General features: G+C 39.9%; 1 protein-coding gene across 4 annotated transcripts in view; it reads left to right on the top strand.

Annotated features, from left to right (window-relative positions):
- Positions 1 to 22,201, top strand: part of LOC129770795 (nose resistant to fluoxetine protein 6-like) — a 56,595-nt gene extending 34,394 nt beyond the window's left edge. For all 4 annotated transcript variants that reach the window (XM_055773882.1, XM_055773883.1, XM_055773885.1 and 1 more), the window contains exons 3-11: positions 2,662 to 2,900; positions 3,008 to 3,201; positions 10,015 to 10,371; positions 10,577 to 10,852; positions 10,942 to 11,187; positions 11,606 to 11,831; positions 20,878 to 21,052; positions 21,116 to 21,258; positions 21,354 to 22,201. In XM_055773882.1, the coding sequence (XP_055629857.1) occupies positions 2,662 to 2,900; positions 3,008 to 3,201; positions 10,015 to 10,371; positions 10,577 to 10,852; positions 10,942 to 11,187; positions 11,606 to 11,831; positions 20,878 to 21,052; positions 21,116 to 21,258; positions 21,354 to 21,518 (2,021 nt within the window). In that variant the 3' untranslated portion in view covers positions 21,519 to 22,201. The remainder of the gene's footprint in view (positions 1 to 2,661; positions 2,901 to 3,007; positions 3,202 to 10,014; positions 10,372 to 10,576; positions 10,853 to 10,941; positions 11,188 to 11,605; positions 11,832 to 20,877; positions 21,053 to 21,115; positions 21,259 to 21,353) is intronic.
- Positions 22,202 to 23,415: the final 1,214 nt, after the last annotated feature.

Below are 23,415 nucleotides of genomic sequence, written 5' to 3'. Positions count from 1 at the left end.
TGGCACGAACAATTTTTTTTTAAAACCCCGATTTTCGGTGATCTTTCGTTTTTCAAAAAAAACTCAAATTTTTACGTCTGTGCCACTCATATATGATGTTCGAATGAGCTAATATTTGGCAAAGGGTATATTATATTATCGTGCAAATCAACATTTCGCAGCAAGTTGCGAATGAAGAATCGAGATAACTATTTGGTACCATACGTTTCGTTTCGTATTCCGAAAAAAAAAACTCCCAGAGTGTCGATTTTTGACAAAAAAAATTCTTCGAGATGACACTAGATCTCGACGTTTCATGCAGTTTTAAAACATTTGGCATACATTTTTTTTTTCTTCGAAAACCCTGATTTCTTTTACTACCCCTTGGGTGATTTTTCGATTTTCAAGAAACTCGAACTTTGATCGCTTTGTGCCACTCTCCCTTAAGACCGATTGAGCTAATATTTGGCATAGGGTGTTTTTTCGAGGTGGTGAACATTTTTTTTATGAGGTAACTTTTTGAAATTATAGATGACCATTTTCATTGGCACCCTAATGTACATCTTAACTATTTAGACTTGTATTTAAAAATGATAAATGATGACTCCTTGTCTTCTTCTGTATAATTGAATAAACAGAAGAAAGGGTAATAATGGTATTTTTGTGTACATTTTTGAACAGAATTTGGTTCCAGATTCTACCACGTTATCTCATCTAACGCGTTTAAAGGATACAAGTTCATACAGGAAACGTTTTTTTTCAGAGCTTCCATTTGATGTATCAAAAGAGAAAAAATACATATTTTGAACAATGAAAAAACTCAATTCAAATACAATTACTACACACAACCATTGTTCTATGTTAGATGATCGAAATATCAAGTTTAAGCAAATGAGCTAGTCTTTCTCGAAAAAATATTACATTTGCAAGACAATTGGATTTGGTTTTTGTAATTATTGTTTGTATTTGTTTTTTTTTAATAGTTCACATGGTCTCGGGACCAATGGCACTATATTTTTGAAAATATTTTTTCTGGTAAGCCAAGGTTTCTTTTTACATAACACATTTGAAAACTAGAGAGACGTTCTTTCGTTCTTGAGTTATGATTTTTCAAAGTTTACCGATGGTCCGGGAAATCATGTTTTCCCTTGTTTCCAAACAATTTTTTTTTCAAAAAAGCCATAACTTTTGAACTACTGGGCCGATGCACATGAGCTGTAAATCAAATTGAACCCAAATATCACACTTGCATAAAAATCGGATTTTAGTAGCATAACTCAAAATCAAAAACCACACTGAGTTGTAATTTTTGAGTTATGTATCGTATTTAATCGTAGACCAAAAAAAACTCGACATACTGGAATCGGATTTTAGAGAAAAGGACAAACCTGGTGTTCAGTCTTGCCTAGTTAGACTAACGCTCAAGTTAACTGTGTTGTTCTCAGCACTTGATGGTGGTGATGAGGGAGTACTTATCTAATTCCTGTTGTTCGAGCCAATGTTAACCAAAACAAAAACTGAATCGTGCAAAATGTTTGCGTAGCCAATCATGACTTGCATTTCGTCTGATTTGTTGCATTATGTTTTCTTTGCCGCCATCCGGTTCGCACAGGGTAAAACAAAACGCAAGTCATCGGTTAAAGTGAATTTGCAATCAGTTGGCAAATTGTTGTACCTTCAAAAGGATATCAATTACCGAAAGGAATATACTCATTAGTGAGTGATTTATATTTCAATGAACAGAAAAAAGCAAGATGAATTATTACCATTGAATCATTAATCAAAATCGCGGAAAATCGTTCGTGGAAGATACTGTTCGTTTTCGGGATTTATTGAATTCTGTGCAGCGGAGAACTGACATTCAAAGACAGTCAAATCAAACCGAAAATATTCAAAGCATTCGAAGCATTTCCAACAACGAGTAGGTGGGCGAGTAGAACCAGTGGAACAAGATAACAGTGATAATGGCCTTTCACTTTCGACTCTGCCGCACAGCTTTGGGAGGAAGAAGAACATAAACATTGAAATATAACGGACCAGACGCGTTAGGCCTATGTTTTTGAGTTCATTTTATGAACCTTCAAATTGGTTTTGAATTGATTGATGATGGAATTAGAGTTGGGTAACACATATTCTCTAATTTTATAGCCCTTACACCTCTCAGTAGGAACAGAATCGCTGAAATTAATTATCATTTGTGAAGTTTTGATTAATTTATGGTACAATTTGATTGCAGCTACGGTCGATTCCAATGAGTTTAACCCTGTATGAGATATCGTGAACATTCTCTTCTGAAAATTCTTCTTCTTATTTGAGGGCCTATATCATACGATATGTAATCAAAACTGTCTCTCGACTAAATGTCCTTGAACGAGCCGTAATCGGTAAATTTTGGCATGTTTCAAGTTTATTTTAATGTAGCATTAATAGCGCTTCGAGCGTGCGACGATTGTGATGAAATGCAGTTTCAGTGACCGAAGCTTACAGAAGCCGCAATTCTCTCACACGCACACTTTTGGTATACCATCTCTGCTTTGTACTTCTGAAACTCCTGACTTTTGCTTTTTTTGCACTAGAGTAAACCCCTCAATGCCAAACAATCTATTACCTGTTTTAGGGGTACTTTTATTATGGTTATGTAATTGTGGTCAACGTTTCTTCTCCTTTCTACCCCTCCCACAGTGCTGGACGCATCTGGAACGCAGGCGCCGGGTTTTATGTGGGGCCACAATCACTGGATTGGTTCGGAGAAGGGATGTGATGCCGCTAGATCGCCACTCTCGATAACACTATCCAATCGCTACCGGCGCAACATGAAGCCCAATCTGGTGACGGCCATGGCCCCGTTCGACGTCAATTACAGGATGGTCTACGCACGGCATCAGTCGGCGTGGCAGGTGGAGATGAAGTTTCTGAGCGAGGTAAGTCTGACCCCTTCCGTTGCCGATCTTCAAATGCGTGAAGTGTCCGGGGTAATCGGGGGGTGTTTCACCCTGTTTGTTGAATTTTGTTGTTTTTTCGCGCCTAGAATATTTTGCATATCGGGGTTTGCGTACCGCAATCCTGCTCCAACGGGGAGCTGCTCAATCTGACTGGCCGGTATTTCGACGAGGGAATCATTCAAGCGCAAGATATTTTCGAGTTCAAACCAGATGTTCTGCAGGTGAAGGATATGAAGCTGGCAGAAAACTTTTGGAATAAGAAAAGTGTTCTAGTCATCGGGTAAGTGTTCGGCAAGCCATCGTCCTGGGGAATGGGATGGGGTCAGTGTTTTTAACGATCTATGACTGTATTTATTGAATTGTAAAAAATAGTATGCACAGTTATTATTCAATTTCTAGCCAACATCATAATTTCCATATCATCGTTCGCATGTGGCTTGACTTTGCATGGTTTGGTAAATCGAGATTTTTTCGACCATAAATTTATTTTCTCGAGATAACACCAGATCTCGACGTTTTATCCTTTTTAAAGCCATTTGGCAGTGAAATTTTTTTTTTCGATTTTTCTAATTTCATCCCTTGGGAGATTTTCAAAGAATCAAAATTTTATTTTCAATTTTTTCTTTGTGAGTCTACGAGGTCTGTTCAAAAAGTATCGCGACTTTTGAATTTACGCGGGTTACCTATAGTCGATTCTAGATTTTGTTGTGGCGCTATGTTGGTACTCATGTCTCTCACTTATGCTGACAAGTACGGCTATTTTGAATGTTCAGTTAATTTTTGACAACTGCTTTTCTTACACGTGTTTTGGCATAAAATGGCCAGTGCTAGTGCCGGATTGTGTCACTTGTGTTTTAGATTGTGAAAGCTAGTCACGCGGAATGAAGTAAGTTTAATTTCGTATTTATCTAGCTTTTTTGCTAACATTTTGAATCTTGTCTTGCCTTGTTTAAGAAACAAAAGATAAACAAACAGCAATTTACCCGCCTGATGGCATTTTTAGAACGAAATTCTGACGTATCCAGAGGACGTGAATTTGTTTAGTTGTATTCGGTAAATGCGCTATGGGATGTAATTAGTTCTGGTTCTTTTTCCATAATTTTGATATCAGTCTAAAGAAAATCTGAATCACTTTCCGTTTTTGTCAAATTCCTTGAAACCCATCAGATGTTTCCTATGAGGATTATGCTTCTGACCGACGCTGCTGGCCAGTTTCTGTTTAAATAATTTAATCAAACCTCATGTTCCGTATATCAAATTACACAAGAATGGGAAGGATAAGAGGATTAAACTTCAGAATCCCATATGGAAGCTCAGATTATACTGATCGTGAGGTGGACAAATTCGGGTTTGTTCTGAGATATAGAAGTTATTATTATTCATCAAAATTGTAGAAACGGTTCATAAAAAATGATTCTAAATATTTCTCACTATTCAAACGAGTAAGACAGAGCTAAGTACAAGAGTATGCGAGATTTCGATTATTAAACATAATAGTCATGTTTTATCTCAAGCGTAAAATTACATTCCCATATGTTCAACAGTCAACTCATTCATAGAGGACCCATCAGTAAAGTATATATTATCACAATTGACACGCCCATACTTTGCATTGAAGATCGTAGGAACGATCCCCGATCGATGATAATCTGGAATTCCATGGATTTTCTCCTTCATGAACAAATCAAAATGTACAGAAGAATTGATGTAGTCAGGAAAACAAACATGGTTGGGAATATACGAAGAAGGATCAACCTGCATGGAGATGAATTCATGATATGAGCTCATGAATCCAGAATGAAAATTTAGCTCGATAAGCTGCTCAAAATTTCCGATGGGTTCATAATCTTACACCGGATGAGGAACCGAAGAGATAATAAATTGAAGCGATCTTTTAGTGGGAGTACGCCTGCTAAAACCTCGAGACTCATGGTATGCGTTGAGGGCATACATCCCAACGCAATACGGTGACAAAGATACTGAATTCGCTCGAGTTTAATGAGGTGTGTTTTGGCAGCTGATTGAAAACAGAAACTACCATACTCCATCACTGAGAGAATAGTTGTTCGATACAACATTATAAGATCTTCGGGATGGGCTCCCCACCAGGTGCCGGTAATTGTACGGAGAAAGTTTATTCTTTGTTGGCATTTTTTACTCAGATACCTAATATGGGCCCCCCAAGTACATTTGGAGTCGAACCAGACCCCAAGATACTTGAATGACATAGCATGAGTGATCGGTTTACCCAAAAGTTGATGCTTTGGTTTTGCTGGTCTATGCTTCCTAGAAAAAACCACCATCTCTGTTTTCTCCGTGGAGAATTCGATCCCTAGCCCAATGGCCCAGGTTGAAAAATTGTTCAAAGTATCTTGTAAGGGTTCTTGCAGGTCGGATTCGTTTGATCCTACGACAGACACCACTCCATCATCTGCAAGTTGTCTTAAGCTGCAATTTTGTGTAAGGCAGTTGTCAATGTCGCTTACATAGAAGTTGTACAAAAGAGGGCTTAAACAGGAGCCCTGAGGGAGACCCATATAGGAGACCCGACTCACTGCCGAATCTCCGTGAGAAAAATTCAAATGTTTCTCACAAAGCATGTTATATAACATGTTATTCAATAGAGGCGGTAGATCCCGAGAGTGTAATTTGTCTGACAAAACCTCTATTGAAACAGAATCAAAGGCCCCCTTTATGTCCAAGAATACTGAAGCCATTTGTTTTTTTTCGGCGTAAGCCATTTGAATTTCTGAAGAAAGCAACGCAAGACAATCATTCGTTCCCTTGCCCCTGCGGAACCCATATTGTGTATCTGAGAGTAGGCCATTCGTTTCAACCCATCGATCAAGGCGAAACAAGATCATTTTCTCCAACAATTTCCGTATACAAGACAGCATTGCTATTGGGCGGTACGAATTGAAGTCGGACGCGGGTTTTCCGGGTTTTTGAATAGCAATAACTCGTACTTGTCTCCAGTCATCTGGAACAATATTATGCTCCAGAAACCGATTGAATAAATTCAACAAGCTTAATTTACCTTTCGCGACAACAAATCTCTTATCGAAAAAAAAAATATATTCGGCAGGGGAATTGAAGTTTCGGAAAGAAAATCGGCGTTCTTGTATGAAAAAGACTATGAGTTTGTAACTATTAAAAAACGGAGTGTCTTGAAAACGAAATTCTACTTATGAAGTCCCATTATGTTACAGTAACGTTTTGACTTCTATCACAGTAAGGGCGCGCTGCGAGGGTACTAGGATAATGAAGTCCAATCCATGGAGAGAGATTGAAACCTCCTGTGTTCGGTAGGAAAAAAAAGCTATTTTCTTTTGACCTCTATACGACGATCCTGCCACCTAGCGTCAAATTCTAAAATGACATCTCAATCTGTCACTTGTGTAGTATTTCCAATCCAAATTGGAGAGTTATACGATTTGGTATCATGACGTTATGACTAGAATGAATTAAAAAAATGTTTTGATGAATTACAGCCGGTCAAAATTATTGAAGTCCATTTCTTTGCTGGAACATTGTAAAGGGTGTCCCCCATCAAATTGCATCACGGAAAAACGCTGTAGAAAATTACGTAGTTGGCCGATACTTTTCAAACTTCCAGACAATCAAATATTAGGCTGTCAAAAAAGTCCTGCGGTATTTCCGCGAGGTGTCGTTGTAAGCGTTGTAAGCGTAGTTCTAGTTGTATTCATTATATCGAGTCATACTATAGCTTGTTGGAAAGGTATTTTTGCGCGCTATAATATAGTCCTTGACAGTGTTTTGTTTGGTTAAGTCGTTCGTGAGTTATAGTGTCGCAAATATGGAACAAAATAAAGAGAAAATCCGACATATTTTACAGTACTACTATGACAAAGGCAAAAATGCATCTCAAGCTGCCAATAAAATTTGTGCAGTTTATGGACCCGATACAGTTTCCATTTCCACCGAACAACGATGGTTTCAACGTTTTCGTTCTGGTGTAGAGGTCGTCGAAGATGCGCCACGCTCCGGAAGGCCTGTCGTCGAAAATTGCGACAAAATCGCTGAATTAGCCGAGAAAGACCGGCATAGTAGCAGCCGTAGCATCGGCCAAGAACTGGGGATAAGTCATCAAACCGTTATTAACCATTTGAAGAAGCTTGGATTCACAAAGAAGCTCGATGTATGGGTGCCACACACGTTGACGCAAAAAAACATCTTTGACCGTATCGACGCATGTGAATCGCTGCTGTATCGCAACAAAATCGACCCGTTTCTCAAGCGGATGGTGACTGGCGATGAAAAGTGGGTCACTTACGACAACGTGAAGCGCAAACGGTCGTGGTCGAAGCCCGCTGAAGCGGCTCAGACGGTGGCCAAGCCCTCATTAACGGCCAGGAAAGTTCTGCTGTGTGTTTGGTGGGATTGTCAAGGAATAATCTATTATGAGCTGCTTCCCTATGGCCAAACGCTCAATTCGGACCTGTACTGCCAACAACTGGACCACTTGAAGGTAGCACTCATGAAGAAGAGGCCACCTTTGATAAACAGACGCCGCATTGTCTTCCATCAGGACAACGCCAGGCCACACACTTCTTTGGTGACGCGCCAGAAGCTCCGGGAGCTCGGATGGGAGGTTCTTTTGCATCCGCCGTATAGTCTGGACCTTGCACGAAGTGACTACCACCTGTTTTTGTCCATGGCGAACGAGCTAGGTAGTCAGAAGTTAGCCACAAAAGAGGCCTGTGAAAATTGACTATCCGAGTTTTTTGCCAATAAGGAAGCGAACTTCTATAACAGGGGTATTATGAAGTTGGCATCTCGTTGGGAACAAGTCATCGAACAAAACGGCGCATATTTGACTCAAAACAGATGATTGTAACTAATTTTATGAACAAATGAAAATTAAAAAAAAAACACCGCAGGACTTTTTTGACAGCCTAATATTAGAAAAAGTGATTTCCTATATGCTCTACTTATAGTATTAGTTGTTGTTAGTCCAGTTAAAATTCGCATTGGGTTGAATAAACACACAGAAAGTAAAAATTGCATTTCAAATGTGTTTTCTCTATATTAAAGTAACATGTTTTACCGATGAGAAAAATTGATAATTGTGTTCGGTATTGGTAATTATCTTATATTACATTGGTGAGTTTTTTTTTCTTTAGCTCATCTATACATAACACAGGAGGAATCTCGCTAGGTGGTTTCATCATATCTCGTTCCACTTCGGTATCTTTTATTTGATTCGCACCATCCAACGACTGTTTACCATCCTTCTGTCATCATCACTCGATAAACACTGTTGGAGTGAACAAACAATACCCAACAACCAAACAAAACGGCCCTCTTCGGAGCGACCAAATCATTATCAAAGAGTTTAACGATGTAATTGTTCAAACATATCCAAAATCAACAGATAGCCTAACGGAATCCTACGTCAACTATGCGGTCGTGTCTCGGACACAACCCTCCTGTGACTTTTTTAAAATTCATAACGTTCAGCTATGTTTATATAAATGGAGGGATTAGGGCCGCTTCACAGTTACTAATCACTGTAAGGTAAAATCCCAAAACAAATATAGCAATATAAAGGGTGTGTCACATCAAATTGCATCACGGAAAAAACGCTGTAGAAATTTAATTTTTAGGAATTATATCTTCAGCTTTCGCTTATAATCAGATAAGAGTGTATAGATCACGTTGGCCATGCTTCACTGTCAATTTTTCGAAAATTTGGAAAAATGTCGTCGAACGAAAAAGAGCGTCGTGAATTAATCCTGCGCACTCATTTCGAGAATCCGGAGTTGTCACATCGGGACATCGGTAAGATGCTGGGAATCGTCCAATCCACGGTCAGCAGAGTACTAAAACGATACTTCGAGAACCTAACCATCGACCGGAAGGTGAAGAACGGCAAAAATGGATGCTCCGTCAGTGAAAAAGATCACAAGCGCGTAGTTAAGCAGTTTAGACGTGATCCGAGAAGTTCGGTCCGGGATGTCGCCAATAAGCTGAATTTGTCAAGTTCATTCGTCCAGCGGACCAAGCAGCGGGAGGGCCTGCGTACATACAAGGTTCAGAAGGCTCCTAACCGCGACGAAAGGCAAAACATGGTGGGGAAGACGCGAGCCCGGAAGCTGTACACCGAAATGCTGACGAAGCCGCATTGCCTGGTAATGGACGACGAAACCTACGTCAAAGCGGACTTTCGTCAGCTGCCGGGCCTGTTGTTCTTCTCCGCAGAGGACAAATTCAGCGTTCCGGAGGAGATTCGCAAGCAGAAACTATCCAAGATTGCCAAAAAGTACATGGTGTGGCAAGTGATCTGCTCTTGCGGAAAGCGGAGCGCCCCCTTCGTGATGACCGGCACGGTAAACGGGCAGGTTTACCTTAAGGAGTGCCTACAGAAGCGCTTACTACCACTATTGAAGCAGCACGAGGGCCCGACCATCTTCGGGCCGGATCTCGCTTCGTGCCACTATTCAAAGGACGTGTTGGAGTGGTACGAAGCCAACGGGGTCACCTTCGTGCCAAAGGAAATGAACCCGCCCAACGCGCCGGAGCTTCGCCCAGTAGAGCAATATTGGGCGATTATGAAGCAGGCCCTCCGAAAGAACCCAAAAGTTGTCAAATCGGAGGCGGACTTCAAGAGAAAATGGATTTCTGTTCAAAAAAAACTACAACCTGACGTTGTACAGAACCTTATGGACGGGGTAAAGAGGAAGGTGCGAGCATACGGGCTTGGGCTCGAAGTATGAATAAATAGAAAATGCCAAAAGTTGTTTAATAGTTTTTATTTTACTGTCTAAAATTTTCGAAAGGATCGGTTTACTGGGCGAATTTCTACAGCGTTTTTTCCGTGATGCAATTTGATGTGACACACCCTTTAGGCATAATTTTATTATGAACAAAAATACTTACAGTTTTCAGCTGTTTTGAACCAACCCGTTATAAAAAAAAAACTCTAAATATAGAACAACTATCAAAACATTCAATTCATAAAACACTGACCGCACTTCCCCAAAACTCTGAGCGATGGGAGTGATAATACGCTGAAAAATAAAAACTGAACATAATTTTCACTATCACAATTCTCTTTCCCTTTCGCAAACAGCATTTGTACCGCCGCGACGCTAATGGTTGTACTTTTGGCTCACAACCGCGAGCAGAAAGCTAATGAGCATAAGCCAAGCACAATTAGCGATGGAAACGACTCGACCTACAGTCCGGTGCTGAAGGGAACCCCCGGCAGCTACCTGTCCTCAGGCCTAACCACAACGACGGCAACGACGGCTGCGAACGACGACGAGCGGATGAAAGAGACCAAGGTCGAAGCCCCGGCAACGGAACGAGCGGAAGTGCCCTCCTTCGCCGATAAGGTCATCGACAGCTTCAACGTGCGCAGGAATCTCGCGATCGTCTTCCGAACTGACATTGGCCCACAATCGCTGCCCGTGATCTGTGGAATCAAGTAAATAGCCCAGCCTTGACCCCGAGGCGACAGAAACCGTAACAACGTAACAACAAACCAAACTTTCCTCTGTGTTTGCTTCTCCTTCTGTGCTCTCTCGTGGAACGAGAGCAACTTGCAATCATGACGAAATTGATCGCGCAACTTTTAGTGATGTAATCTCTTTCTTTCTTTCTATTTCGCCACTTTCCGCCCTCGCGTCTAGGTCCATTTCGTGCTTTTTGATACTGTGTTTCCACATGCAGTGGTACACATTTTTCGCCATTCACAACTCGGCGGTGATGTTCCATTATGCGGAGCAAATACGCTATCAGCTGGTGAGCAATGCGCCTCTTCTGGTCGACGTGTTCTTTGCCATCAGTGGCTTCCTGGTGACGTACAACTTTATCCGCAATCAAGGGAAGCTGCAGGAGATCCTAGCCAACGGATACTGGCAGAATGTGAAGCTCTACGGAAAGATGGTGCTGCATCGATATCTGAGGTATTTTTGGAATGGGAACCAATTTGTTCTAACGATCGTAGCTCTGAAAGAGCATAATTTCTCGCTATATTTTGACTACACTATTTCAGGCTGTCTCCGTTGTATCTGATGGTCACCGCGGTTGGTGAACTGATGACGAGCTACATCGTAGAAACGTCGAAATTTTGGGTTCACGAGCGCAGCGATCTCCGCTGTCAGCGCTTTTGGTGGCGTAACGTACTGTACATCCAAAACTTGTTCGACATCGATGAGCTCTGTCTGAACTGGACCTGGTCGTTGGCCTGTGAAATGCAGTATTATATCATCGCAACAGTGCTGCTCTTCGTCTACGCAAAGTGCGTTCTACCAGACCACCAATTATCTCCTCTACTACCTCTGCTACCACTACTTCTACTACTGCTTTTTGGTACAGTTCTCCTCTGCGTCGCTCATTCACTTTACATTTCACTCTCGTTATCCAATTTTGACACACCCCATTCATTCAGCTCCCCACAGCATCATCCAAATCAGGCCAAAACCTGAAACCGAATATCGCATCGCATCTCCTGACCTCCCGTTCACAACAACCCAAATGGGCGCTTTTTCTCCCCCATCGACACCTCAGATATTTTTCTGTGTAAAGGTCGTAATCATGACATTGCTTTCGAATCTTTCCGCCTTCCTTCTTTGAGCTTTGTGCGCGTTTATATTCATTTTTTTCATTTTCGTTCTGTGTTTTCCGTCCACCTTCGCTTCCGTTTCACACCTGCACAGGAATACCCGACTGGGCAAGTCGATCTTCGTCGCGTTCGCCGCGGCAACGGTTGCGTTCAACATGGCCATCACGCTGATGCATCACTTTGTGCCATCGTACGACGTGCTTTACAACACTGGCAGTGCGTTGTACATCGCTCCCTGGGCTCGGATGTCCCCGTACGTGGTGGGCGTCTACTTCGGATGGCAGCTCTCGGTTACCGGAGGCAAGCTGGACGTTACGGATGTAGGTAGCCCTGTTGGGCCGATTCCATGCAGAATCTGTACACGCTTTTCTGTTTTTTTTGTTGTTTCCAATTGAAACTTTCTTCTGATGTACATCCATAATATTGTTTTTCCTTTTTAAATGACCCATTTAAATGAAACAGTTTATTCATGAAAGGTTATCCCTAATCGTCCAATCCATGTCCATAACCCAAAACAAGAACTTTCCCTTCAGAAAATTACAGGGAAACTTCGATATAACGTGCATTTCGCTTTCAAAATTGTACGTTGTATCGAATTGTACGTTATATGGAAGCAAAAAAAAGAATTCAAAAATATAGCTCAGATTACCTTATTATGTTGTTGTTTGAGTATGGTTAGTAAATAATGGTTATAAAATCCAACTAGCCAACTAGTTGTAAATGTAAATAGATAAATAACGAAAAAATAAATTTCAAAATATACCTTGAAACCAAAGCTATTCATTCCATTTATCAAACTCAAAAAAAGCAAAAAAATTTTTTTGAGAATTTTTGACTTCAACGGCTTTAAGGCTTTAAGGAGAGCTTAATCAGGCTTAAGAAAATGTATCATCTGAGAGACAAGTTGATTGAAAAACCATCCCTTGAACAAACCTCACACCATCCGCGGATTTATCGATGCTTTCTCGTAAACAAACAGATTGTTAAAAATCCGATGATAACATTACAATAACTTTCCAATTAATATTTCTGGTGCTTTTTAAAAATTGATCCAACAAAATAAAACAAATTTGTTTTCGTTAAAGTAAAAAATCAAATTTGTACATAATTTATTTAAGCTTTCAAAACTACCTTTCGATTTGCATTGCGATCATTGTTTTTTAAATTATTCATCGTCAAAGACAAAGGGTAATTTCTCATTCAAACAAAAATATCTCTGTATGGAAAGGTCTTTCATGACCGTTATAAGAACCAAATGAAAGCTGGTTGGTAAGGTTATTGAATTTTCTATTAAGCTGGTAAGCAACAAATTTTGTAGATTCACAAAATTCCTGCAAAAACAGAAAGCAATCGATTTTTTATTGCTTCTCGATATTTTTGTCCACTACATCTACGAACATCAAGGTGTTCGTGAAATATTCCAAAAGCTGAAGATTGAAGCTGTATACGCCATTGACTAAATGGAACGTTTCGAAAGCTTGTTTTTGACTTTCAAAAGTAGTGAAAAAGGATCTGCATGGTGGGGTTGATTATTGGTTGCAAAACACTAGATTATTTTTATGAAAATTCCAAAGCCCAAAGGGCACTAAACGATCTCTGCAAAACTGTAAGATTGACAGGGTTACTTAATTAATTGTTCATGAAACTCTATGTATCGATTTTGAAGTGAATTTCTACACATTGGAAATGTGTACGTTAAATCGAGGAAAAATGTACGTTATATCGAGGGTACGTAATAACGAGGGTACGTTATATCGAAGTTCCCCTGTATAACTATGAGATTAACTTACAATCGAAAATGGCTCTTGTTGAAAGAACTATGGAGACTCAATACAGAATACGAAATGCACATTGTGAAAAATATTCAGAATTAAAATTTTCAGATTTTTTAACTGGAAAATACTGACACGATTTTCAATACCAAATACTGTGCCGTATCAGTTTATTTTTTTTTTATTTTGAATTTTCGAAGATGTCTATTTTTTTAATAAAAACAACATCACAAAAAAAAATTTACATGTAAAAGACATAAACAAATAACTCATCACTGAATGAATACCGTTCTGAATCATATTTCGGACGCTTAGAGCATATGATGCAGAAAACCGATCTAAGCTTATTTGGTTGATTTGGTGGATTTGGTTGATATTTTCAATAAATTAGTTCAATATGCTTTTAAGCTTTCCACTTTGGTACCTATTTGATTGAAAACATAAAAAAATCATCGAATAAAATGCTTTGCAAATGAAGCGAATAAGAATCAAACTTCGGACACTAAATCGAATTTCGGACAGATTGAATTCAAATTTCGGACACTTCATTCTGTAATTTTTTGGACGAAAATTACATTACACTTGATATTTTATAATCAACTGCGTCTCATTTACCACTTACCACACTTACCACACTTGCTGGTATTTAACCACCATAGAAATATTTACTGCATCCTTAAGTTTCCGTATGCCTAATTTGGTTTAATTTGTTTGATTAATTCTCGAGTAATGCAAAAATTTGTGTTTCATTTGTATGGCAGCCCCCTCTAAGAGAGGGGGGCTAACCACCATAGAATCACTTATTGCACTCTAAACCCTCCACACGGCAAATTTCGTTTCATTTGCTTCATTAATTTCCGAGTAATGTAGAAATTTGTGTTTAATTTGTATGGCAGCCCAACACCCCCCCTCCCCCCCTTCAGAGAGGGGGAGGGGTCTCAAACTATAACGAAAACCTTCCCCGGTCCCAAAAACCCCTGCATACTAAATGCGAAATTATGCGTCCCTCAAATTTCGTTCGCAATATGGCCATGTTCGGTCGTGTTGTGTGGCACGTGGCGCCGTCCTGTTGAAACCACATGTCGTCCGTATCCATATCTTCAATTTGTGGCAAAAAACAGGTTAATATATGGCCATAGCGCTCACCATTCATAGTTACCGTCTCGCCGTCCTCATTTTCAAAGAAATACGGCCCGATGACTCCAATAGACCATAATGCGCACCAAACAGTGACTTTTGGCGGATGCAATGGCCTCTCAACAACCACGTGTGGATTTTCTGAGCCCCATATACGGAAATTTTGGGTGTTCACATAGCCACCGAGCTCGAAATGTGCCTCATCAATGTACCTGAAGAAAATTTGATGTGAAAATTCAGCATTTTGCTGCTGTTGTTCGTTCATCCAATCGACGTATGCCCGACGCATTCCATGGTCACCACGCTCTAATTTTTGTACCAGTTGGACTTTATATGGATGTAGGTCAAGTCCAAATGCAAAATTCGCTACAATGATGTGTTTGACAAGCCCAATTTCTGAGCACGCCGTGGAATCGAAACATTCGGGTCATCCTCCACACTGGCAGCAAAAGCAGCAATATTTTTGGCCGAACGCACATTACGATGATGCACAGGTTTCACAATATCCGCTACGGATCCAGTTTTTTCGAATTTACGCACTGCATTAGCGATTGTGTGCTCTGTAGGCCGTCCATGACGACCAAAATCCGTCCGTAATGCTCGAAAAACATTTGCCGGGTTTTCATCATTTTTATAGTATAATTTAACAAAATTAACACGTTGTGCGATGCTAAAACGATCCATATTGTAAAATGGCAGACATTCAACTAACGATATGACGCTTTGGTTGACAGCTATGTCAAACAGTTGTCAGCGCAGGGTTGTATACTTTCGGAAGCCCGAAATGGAAAACCCTGTATATATAGATCATCTGTGCATTAAGCAATTCAAGATATTAGAACAAAATGTCCGAAATATTATTGAGAACGGTATTCTTTTTTATTTCATTTTCTAGTTGACCCGGCAAACTCCGTCCCGCCAAAAATTTGTTTTTTGTTATCAATGCCTTCAAACATTCACGTTTTCTTACTGTGAGCAAGTTTATGGGTCCAATCGCGGAACTGATCATTGATAGATCTTTTATTCGACCCCTTTGAATTTACCTCTTACTATAATTCCTAGTATTTCTAACAAAACTCATCAATATAATATCAGATTATTTTCAGACACAATCCTCGTTCGAGATTCTTCAACCACTTGCAAATAACATGTTTCTCCGTTACATGGAATAAATGTTTTATACAGAAAATATTAGCCCTAAATCGGACAATTCCTCCCTCGAGTTCTGCTCTTATCAACACATCCGGCGATCCTTTTTTTGTATAGATAGAAGAAGATGTACGAGTGCGTTTTATTACATTAAAATACATTTCCAGTTTCGAACAAAAATCAATTTCGCTAGCGCAAACATCGAATGGGCTAACAACACTTGTCACTATGTAATTGTAGAGCATATGGGAATTGAATTTTTCGAATTTTCACTATTTCCTTCAGTTTTCCAAAAATTTTTAATTGTCATGTTTGGTTGGCAAATTTTTGGTTGAAATATGTGTAACATTTTTATGGGACCCCTCTGCATTCCAGAGGAGGGAGGAAAGGGTTATGGAAACATTTCTCATACCCAAAAACCCTCACATCCCTAATTGTGCTTGATTAGTTTTTGAGTTATGAAGAAATTTGTGTTTCATTTGTATGGCAGCCCCCCCTTAGAGAGAGGGGTGGAAAGTCTAACCACCATAGAAAGATTTATTGCACCCTAAAACATCAATATGCCTAATTTGGTTTCATTTGCTTGAATAATTCTCGAATAATGCAGAAATTTGTGTTTCATTTGTATGACAGCCCCCTCTCCCTTAGAGAGGGGGGTGGAGAGTCTAACCACCACAGAACATTTATTGCACCCTTGAACCTCAATATGCCTAATTTGGTTTCATTTGCTTGAATATTTCTCGAGTAATGCAGAAATTTTTTGTTTCATTTGGAAGGCAGCCCCCCCTTAGAGAGGGGGTTGGAGAGTCTAACCACCATAGAAACATTTATTGCATCCTAAAACCTCAATATGCTCAATTTGGTTTCATTGGCTTGATTATTTCCCGAGTAATGTAGAAATTTGTGTTTAATTTGTATGGCTGCCCCCCTTAGAGAGGGGGTAGGGTCTCAAATTATCACGAAAACCTTCCCCGGCCCCAAAAACTCCTACAAACCAATTTTCATGTTGATCGGTTCAATAGTTTCCAAGTCCATATGAATGAGTGTCACATCAAATTGCATCACGGAAAAAACGATGTAGAAATTCGCCTAGTAGACCGACCCATTTGAAAATTTTAGACAGTAAAATAAATACTATTAAACAACTTTTGACATTTTCTTTTTATTCATACTTCGAGCCCAAGCCCGTATGCTCGCACCTTCCTCTTTACCCCGTCCATAAGGTTCTGTACAACGTCAGGTTGTAGTTTTTTTTTTTGAACAGAAATCCATTTTCTCTTGAAGTCGGCCTCCGATTTGACAACTTTTGGGTTCTTCCGGAGGGCCTGCTTCATAATCGCCCAATATTTCTCTATTGGCGAAGCTCCGGCGCGTTGGGCGGGTTCATTTCCTTTGGCACGAAGGTGACCCCGTTGGCTTCGTACCACTCCAACACGTGGTAGTAAGCACTCCTTAAGGTAAACCTGCCCGTTTACCGTGCCGGTCATCACGAAGGGGGCGCTCCGCTTTCCGCAAGAGCAGATCGCTTGCCACACCATGTACTTTGTGGCAAACTTGGATAGTTTCTACTTGCGAATCTCCTCCGGAACGCAGAATTTGTCCTCTGCGGAGAAGAACAACAGGCCCGGCAGCTGACGAAAGTCCGCTTTGACGTAGGTTTCGTCGTCCATTACCAGGCAATGCGGCTTCGTCAGCATTTCGGTGTACAGCTTCCGGGCTCGCGTCTTCCCCACCATGTTTTGCCTTTCGTCGCGGTTAGGAGCCTTCTGAACCTTGTATGTACGCAGGCCCTCCCGCTGCTTGGTCCGCTGGACGAATGAACTTGACAAATTCAGCTTATTGGCGACATCCCGGACCGAACTTCTGGGATCACGTCTAAACTGCTTAACTACGCGATTGTGATCTTTTTCACTGACGGAGCATCCATTTTTGCCGTTCTTCACCTTCCGGTCGATGGTTAGGTTCTCGAAGTATCGTTTTAGTACTCTGCTGACCGTGGATTGGACGATTCCCAGCATCTTACCGATGTCCCGATGTGAAAACTCCGGATTCTCGAAATGAGTGCACAGGATTAATTCACGACCCTCTTTTTCGTTCGACGACATTTTTCCAAATTTACGAAAAATTGACAGTGAAGCATGGCCAACGTGATCTATACACTCTTATCTGATTATAAGCGAAAGCTGAAGATATAATTCCTAAAAATTAAATTTCTACAGCGTTTTTTCCGTGATGCAATTTGATGTGACACACCCTTTATATATATATATATATATATATAGATTTGATTTAGGCTATAAGCAGTCATCATCTATCATTGCATTACATTGCATTTTTTCAACATACCATGTTTAACCCATGACTACAGCAATATTTATTTCATAACAAACATAATTTTCTCCTCTGAATTAATCGATCAATTAATGGCTGAACCATTTGGCAACCGTTCATTTTTGTCGCGAAAATGTCCACGGTTGTCCACGGTGGGGGAGGAGGGGGTTTAGATAATATCCACGTGTACAGGGTAAGATAGTTTTTCAATGATGCGCTGTATTTTCAAGAATTATTGAACTTTCCGCCCACTCTTAGTATTCTGAGTTTATGAAAAAAGGCTTGAGCTGCTTGAGTGCGTCAAACATCCATATTTTGTCATATGGCTGAACTTCTTCCCTGGAATGTGTATTCTGAAATTCATCCATATGAACTGAGTGCGATCGATTTAATTCCATTGATAGGAGAGAATCACGCATTCCACTAGGATGAAGACACAATCGAAGTATGTTACAATTTTATAATACACTCGACGAAGAAATCAGAAGAACAGAGTGTTAAGTTGAAATGCTGTAACTTCTTGAAAATCCAATATATAAGGCAATCCGTTTTTTCTAGGTGAAAGTCAGAACTATTTTTAATATAGTTTAATATAGTTTTGTTAGAAAATTTGTTGCCATTCTAAAGGTAGCTTGATAATGTCTCTATCATAGAGATCTTGGTCCTTATTAACGAAAAACCATAGCAATAGATTTTTAAAATCTTCTCTTGATCCCAATTTCTTATCGCTCTGGGAATTTTCCAATGCGAGAAAAAGCTAGCTTCAAACGGTCCATTTGTTGACAGTAGATATCTTAATTTAGTGTATTGCACTGAAAAAATTTTTTTTTTAAATTAAAAAAAAAATTAAAATTTTAGAAAATAAATTAAATTGCACGTATTTTACTGTTGCAGTATCGGCACCATAGACATCAATCACAATTTCAGCGGCCTGGCTTGCATTTCCGCATTTATAAAATAAAAAGTGTAAAATGTGCCGAATTTTCTCTTTGTTTACCTCCATTGTTAGCACCCTGTAACTCACAACTGAATGAATCAAACAAAAAACAACAAAAGAATTTTTATTAGTGTGAAACGTCACCTTTACAAGGAGCCTAAACTTGAAATTGTATGATCGATATTACGCAAGGTATTGACCACTGAAGCCAGCCAACGAGAAAATAATGGATAACTTTGTCCCCAACCTAATACATCATTTCAAAGCTTCAAGTTTTGGAATATACCACGGACCCATTGTTATCTTAATGTGTGTGAATGTAGCTTCCATTGGATTCCAAGAACTTTCCTGTAGGACCTTTCAATACAAAGTTGTGTTTTTTTTTTTATTTAAATCGTTTATTTTTACATGCTCAGTAACATAAGTTTAAAGGAGCCAAACCCCTCACTGTATTGTTACAAGTATATATAAACATTTAATTCTAATGTTAGTGATGTAGAAACCCGATTACTCGCGGTCTACTCGAGTTTAGAAGGGTGGCATATTTTCTTCAGGAAAAGGAAGGGATATGAGGATATGTTGACAATGTTCACACTCACATTCATCACACTCAATTCTTAAGCCTATCTAATATCTAATAAGTATTTAAAGAGAAAAGAGAATATAAGGATATAAGGACAATCAGACACGAAGATCGATAACTTTTAGGAAGACATATATTTGGGACATCTAACCTAGCCAACATATATCTCATCGGCACATTGGGTTGCATTCATCTAGCCCGAAGAGAGTTTTCTGAATTCGATCTGGCAACAAGATACTCCTCGCACGACCAAACAACGTGTTCGATGTCGTGGTAACCTTGGCCACACGCACAGATATTGCCATCGGCAAGATTAAAACGAAAGAGTAGCGCGTCTAACGAACAGTGATTGGACATGAGTCGAGAGAAGGTGCGAATAAAGTCCAGACTTTTGAACCATGGTTTGAGGCTAACCTTAGGGATAATCGAGTGAAGCCACCGACCCAATTCATCTTCGTTCCATTTGCGTTGCCAGTTAGCGATGGTATTTTTACGGACTAAAGAATAAAAATCATTGAAGGCGATTTGACGCTGATAAATGTCGCCTTCAATCGCACCTACCTTTACTAATGAGTCAGCCCTCTCATTACTCGGAATTGAGCAATGAGAAGGGACTCAGACAAATGTAATGACATAACAGCGTAAACAAAAAGTTGTGTTTATTTGAATGAAAAAGTGCTGCATCATCTTCGACGATTAATAATTGATGATGAACGCACTAAAAATAGTAAACGCACTGCTAACCGATAGGCAGTTTTGAAAATTCCAATAAATGGTGTGCAAAGTTAATTCGTTAATTCGACGAAAAACAAACGAAATTTTATGCAGCGAGAATTCAGGTATACTTCCATTTTCAATCTTTTGATTTAACATTCTGCTTGGGTTTTTTTAGTTGCTTATGTTTTTCATAGGTATTCAACATTCTTTTGGTATGATCGATGTTGGACATTGAGGTTCCCATCTTGATGGCCGTATCAGTTCGTGATGCCTTTTAGTTCATCAAAAGCTCGCCTAATTTTACTGTACAAATCCAGAATTGAACGTCCCTATTTGCGCTCACTTCGAAGCAGACCCTAGAAAATTTAAACCCGATACAGTGTGACCGATACAAAAACAGATCTACTATTTAAATGAAACTTATATTTTTCAAAAGAGCCCATGATTTTGATGTATGTTATTGACAAAGAAAGATTTCTTTGATTAGATCACTTCAGTTTGCGCGATAACCTATTTCATATATCACTGAAAACTACTATGAAATTATTGTGTAGTGTGTAAAAATAGCATTAATTGAAAATAATAAACAGTATTTTGGGTACTCCTCATCATATGGAAAATGTTCCAAAAAATCAGTGAGAACCGTGACAGACGGAATGGACGATTCTGCATGAATTTACTCTACTGTAACATTGGCGGTGTTCTCCCTCATAGCTCTCGTTTTGCCTACCCCTCCCCAGAAACAATTCCGTAGGACATGGGTGCTGGTATGCGCTTCGCTGATCCTCAGCATGCACTCGACGATCAAGCGAAACTTCCCATTCCCGCTCGCTTCCACCGTAATGGTGCTGGTACGGTTCATGACATCCTGGTCGGCCTGTTGGACCATAACTGCGACCGCCGCCGGCTACTCAAGTACGTTAAACACCCGCGTCAAATAGTATACTACACTAATCGCACCTTAACACCCCGAAACAGACCTAATCACCCGATTTCTATCCGCCAAATTCTTCATCCACATCAACAAGCTGACGTACGCAATCTACCTATTGAACCCACTGATTATCACAGGCGTATTCGGAATCTCCGACAGCAGCTCGAACGCAGACCCTATTCCTGCGGTGAGTTTCCACAATTTTTTTTTGCTACTTTTCCATTTTCAAAGATAACTTCTGTCTCTCAATCGCTCAATCATCCTTCTTCACTTCCCAACCAGGTCGTGATGGCTCTGGGCGTCACACTGCTGTCCTACCTGGCAGCGATTGCGTTCACGGTTCTGTTCGAAATACCCTACTGCACAATTTCGAGCGAAATTTTGAAACTGAAGAAAAAACCGTTGCCATCGGCAGCCACCGGAGCGTCACCCAAAAAAGTAGAATAACAACAACAGTAAAAAAAAATATATGTGCACACTGGCCGGACCCGTAGGCATCATCGCATGGATCAATTTACTACTAACAATTACATGTATATCAATAGGGAACGGAATCGGAGTGATATCGGTACCGTGGGAATGAAACAGAAACACCGTGGGCACATTCCGAATTTCCGGTTCGAAGGAAATGCGTCTCATTGGATAATGTGATAACAGAGCGTCTATATTGTTTTAGCCAGCTTGCCACCAGCTAAGTTTCCATGGAGAGAAGATTTTAATGTTAACTTGTTCTTTTTTCCATAGGAAAACTGTCTAGTATTATTTATTGTTAATGTTAATGGTAGGGTTTAGTTTAGGCATTGACCCAGTCAGTTTGTAAATATTCCTGAATGCGCGCGCGCGTGAGAGAGATAGAGTGAAAGTGGCACTATGTAGCACTTCGGTCTCAAATTGGAGCGAAAAATAAAATGCGCAAATCGTGTGCTAATTACGATCGAAACCAGCAAAAACATCATTATTTTTTCGATTTCATCCAAACAATGATCACTCGGCCAAAGCTAGTATTTTTGATTCCGTGCCGCTTGTTTTCTCTAATCACTTACTCTCTTACCCGAGCGGCTTGATGATTCAACTCTACCGCTGATCAATCCTTAAATCTACCATCAGCTTCAGCAACTATATGACGCGAAAAAGGAATCAATAAAGATACTTTTTTTATGTAATATCTGTGGGCATCCATTCGAGTTTCCAACGCCGTGTTGTCTGTCGTGATCCGTGATCCGAGGGACGAGAAGCGAACTAGTGGCGAATAAATCACTTACAAGGTTAATTCGAGGCGGGGTAAGTATAGAAAAGGTGTGATTTTTTGTTGTATTGTATCACGTATATCACGAATAAATCATTTCTTATCAATGTTAGACTTTGGAGTAACCTTCTCACATTAAAATTTTCGACAGTGACGCCGGAAGCGTTGACATATTGCAGTCATTTCGCGCTCACCTGTGTCTTTCAATCAAAACTTCGTGGTATAATTAGCATATATCCAGTTTCTTTTCAATGGCATTGATTCGGTAGTTTGCAGACAGCACTTTCGTCATCATATTTTTACACTCCTCGATAATTTGTCGTCTCGATGGAGGAGTATTGAAGGTCCTGCCTGAATTCAACTAATACATCCAATTATCACTATTCAGTCAAATTAGCTGTTCATGTAAGCTTCATACAGGGTGACTGATTTGTTACCATTGTTGCATTAATGAATGATGCTTGAGATTCCGGTACACAGTTTGTCCGAAGAAAAATCTTTGACACTTTTTGACAGATAAAACTGTGTAAACAGTGTACTTCCACTTTCAGAAGGAAAGAACCAGGTTCTGCTTGTTGTCATGATCTTCTTCTTTTTATTCATCTTTTTTCTTTTCTTTTCATTCTTCCTTCTGTTTCTGTTTCTTCTCGGGAACATATTGGGGTACAAATTGAAAATCGAAAATCGAGCACATCGTGAAAATTGTCCAATTTAAAAGCTTATTGCTCAGTCATTTCATGATGTAGGGGGAGCTTCTACCGAAATCTGTTCCCTAACAGAGACATCAAAACCAACCTGCCTGGGGGAATCGGCATCGCAAATACATATAAGTAGGGGGAGCTTTTGTTTCTACCGAAATGTATTCTCTAACAGAGATATCAAAACCAAGATGCCTGAGGAAAAACGGCGTTGCAAACACATGCTAGTCGGGAGCATTTTTATATTGCAAGCAGTGCCACAAATTATCAAAATTTATTCACGAATGAAGGAATTAGATTTTTCCCAGTATCGGATGAATTCTCTTCTGTTGAAACTCAACACCATATCTGTCATAATGAGTATAACACAAGAGTCAAGACGCATGAGCTTTGTCTGGTA

Source organism: Toxorhynchites rutilus, chromosome 2 (assembly GCF_029784135.1).
Source record: "Toxorhynchites rutilus septentrionalis strain SRP chromosome 2, ASM2978413v1, whole genome shotgun sequence".
NCBI lineage: Eukaryota > Metazoa > Arthropoda > Insecta > Diptera > Culicidae > Toxorhynchites > Toxorhynchites rutilus.
Note: the sequence above shows the minus strand (reverse complement) of the source record. Positions and strands in the feature narration are given on the sequence as shown.